The sequence below is a fragment of the Cyprinodon variegatus genome, unplaced genomic scaffold, assembly GCF_000732505.1.
Source record: "Cyprinodon variegatus isolate N-32 unplaced genomic scaffold, C_variegatus-1.0 Scaffold19, whole genome shotgun sequence".
NCBI lineage: Eukaryota > Metazoa > Chordata > Actinopteri > Cyprinodontiformes > Cyprinodontidae > Cyprinodon > Cyprinodon variegatus.
In genome coordinates, this window is record NW_015150472.1 from 2,285,476 (window position 1) to 2,287,629 (window position 2,154).

At 36.6% G+C, this 2,154-nt stretch overlaps 1 protein-coding gene across 1 annotated transcript in view; it reads left to right on the forward strand.

Annotated features, from left to right (window-relative positions):
• LOC107093401 (glycine receptor subunit alpha-4-like) overlaps positions 1–2,154 on the forward strand; it is a 79,804-nt gene that overhangs the window by 53,302 nt on the left and 24,348 nt on the right. Inside the window, exon 3 of the mRNA XM_015388439.1 lies at positions 186–409. Within this exon, the coding sequence (XP_015243925.1) occupies positions 186–409 (224 nt within the window). The remainder of the gene's footprint in view (positions 1–185; positions 410–2,154) is intronic.

A 2,154-nucleotide genomic window follows, 5' to 3' on the forward strand; every position in this document is an offset into this window, starting at 1 on the left:
TCCATCCATCCATCCATCCATCCATCCATCCATCCATCCATCCATCCATCCATCCATCCATCCATCTACCGTTCCGTTTTTTTTAACTTTCAGATCTCATCAACCTACAACAGCAGAAACGTTTATTTCCTCATCACCTCACCAAACTTCCACTTGCCATATGTTGACCTTGAGTTCTTTTACAGGACTACAGGCTCAATGTTTTTCTAAGGCAAATGTGGAACGACCCTAGGCTGGCTTACAGTGAATACCCTGATGACTCCCTGGATCTGGATCCATCCATGCTAGACTCGATCTGGAAACCTGATCTTTTCTTTGCAAATGAAAAAGGAGCCAATTTCCACGAGGTCACAACAGATAACAAGCTGCTGCGGATTTTCCAAGATGGCAGCGTTCTTTACAGCATTAGGTAAGTGAAGTTAAAACTTGCACAGTAAAACCACTGACAGTGTTATTGATTTTATTCCACTGAACATTAGTTTTGATCCCAGTTTGACTACCTTAACGGTAATAACGGTATTATTTCCAAGTGACCTAAATCAACTGTGAATTGATTGCAGTTCTACTCAGTAGTGTTCAAAAAACAGCTTGAATCAAAAATGCCACTCACTGCTGTCCAAAGCAGGCAGACAGCAAAATAATCTCATCATCCAGAACATCTTGATCTGGACTGATGAATTTCCAAAGACATGCACCCTCTGCATCTGTCCTCTCATCAGGGATGGAGAAAGCATTGTGAAAAAGATTTAATGAAAATGCCAAACAGAAAGCATGTGACAGGCTTTGATCGAAATTTTCACTGGAGGAAGGAAATCTTGCAGATTTAAGCACAGCACCAGAGAGGAGGATTGCATTTCTGGTCATGACATAGGTGTCACAGTCCAATATTGCTGTCTATTTGCTGTTCGTTCTGTTGAATATTGCGAGGCAGATGGATATTGTCCTAGGCATAACTGAAAAAAGAAGCAACACAAACGTAAATGTGTGACAAAATCACTAGTGTGTCACATTTAAGAATAAGGAAAAAATTACCTAATTTTCTAAAAACATAAATTCTTTGAACTTTGCCTTTGATTTAAACTACATTTTAAATGTACATTATAAGCGTTCAAGGAAGTACTTTAAAGTAGTGACAATCTATGTAAGGTAAAAACAATTCCAGTATAATTTTTAGGTTTATGAATGTTTCATTGCTGGTATTTTTCAACTTGTCAGATAAAAAACAACCATTGTACGACAATATTTGTTTGTGGCTCTAAAGCTGCAGTCTTATGTTGTGTTGAGGCAGGTTCCAGGATAACGATTATTAGAGTATTACTACTTAAGGTAACTAACTCTGAATGGCTGAAAAGGTTTTACACCATCAAGCATAGTCTGTTGAACTCAAGTCACAAAATGTTTCATTGAATAGTTTTATATGGATGTGAAAAATTGCAGTGTGAAAAGGTTATTAGAGATAAAGGGTTAGCCAAAACCTTTCTCCAATAAAAACAGTGAAAAAGATAGATATTGCCCTTAAATTAAATGCTTTACTGAATTTTAGTACGTACTAATTGACCCTACATCTGCTCTATTAGAGAACGCTAATCTTTTTTGCAGAGAAAAAGACCATGTGGCCAGTGTGCAATAGACCTGATTTTAACATTACACCAAAAAAACAGTATGTGTAGACCAACTTTAAACGTCAACTGCAGCTCTGTTTGGAGCCATAAATTTAAATTCATTTTTTTTTTTTTTTTTTTTTGGGTTCGTGTCAAAAAAAACTGCCTGGTCTAAAAGTTTTTCTAAGCTTAGACCTAAAACTTAATATACTGTATGTAAGGTCCACAAAAAGTGAGTAAAAAGTAAAAAGATTCTTACATTGGGCTTAGTATTGTAAGTAAATTTCATACGTCATTTTGAGAGGATAGTGATATATTTGACAATGTATTCATATATTTGCTGTAAATTTTACAGCCATGGGTGAAAACATGGATTGTGTCATGGTTGGTTTAGGGATTAAACCCACATGCAGAACACCACTGGAGACTGATAAAAAGTTCAACAGAGTTTATTGAAAAGCTTTCACAAATAATAACATGGACTGGATTCAGGAAACTGGTCCGGGCAGGATTCTCTGGCGTCTGCAGAGACGGATAGTTTGATTAGCCAGTT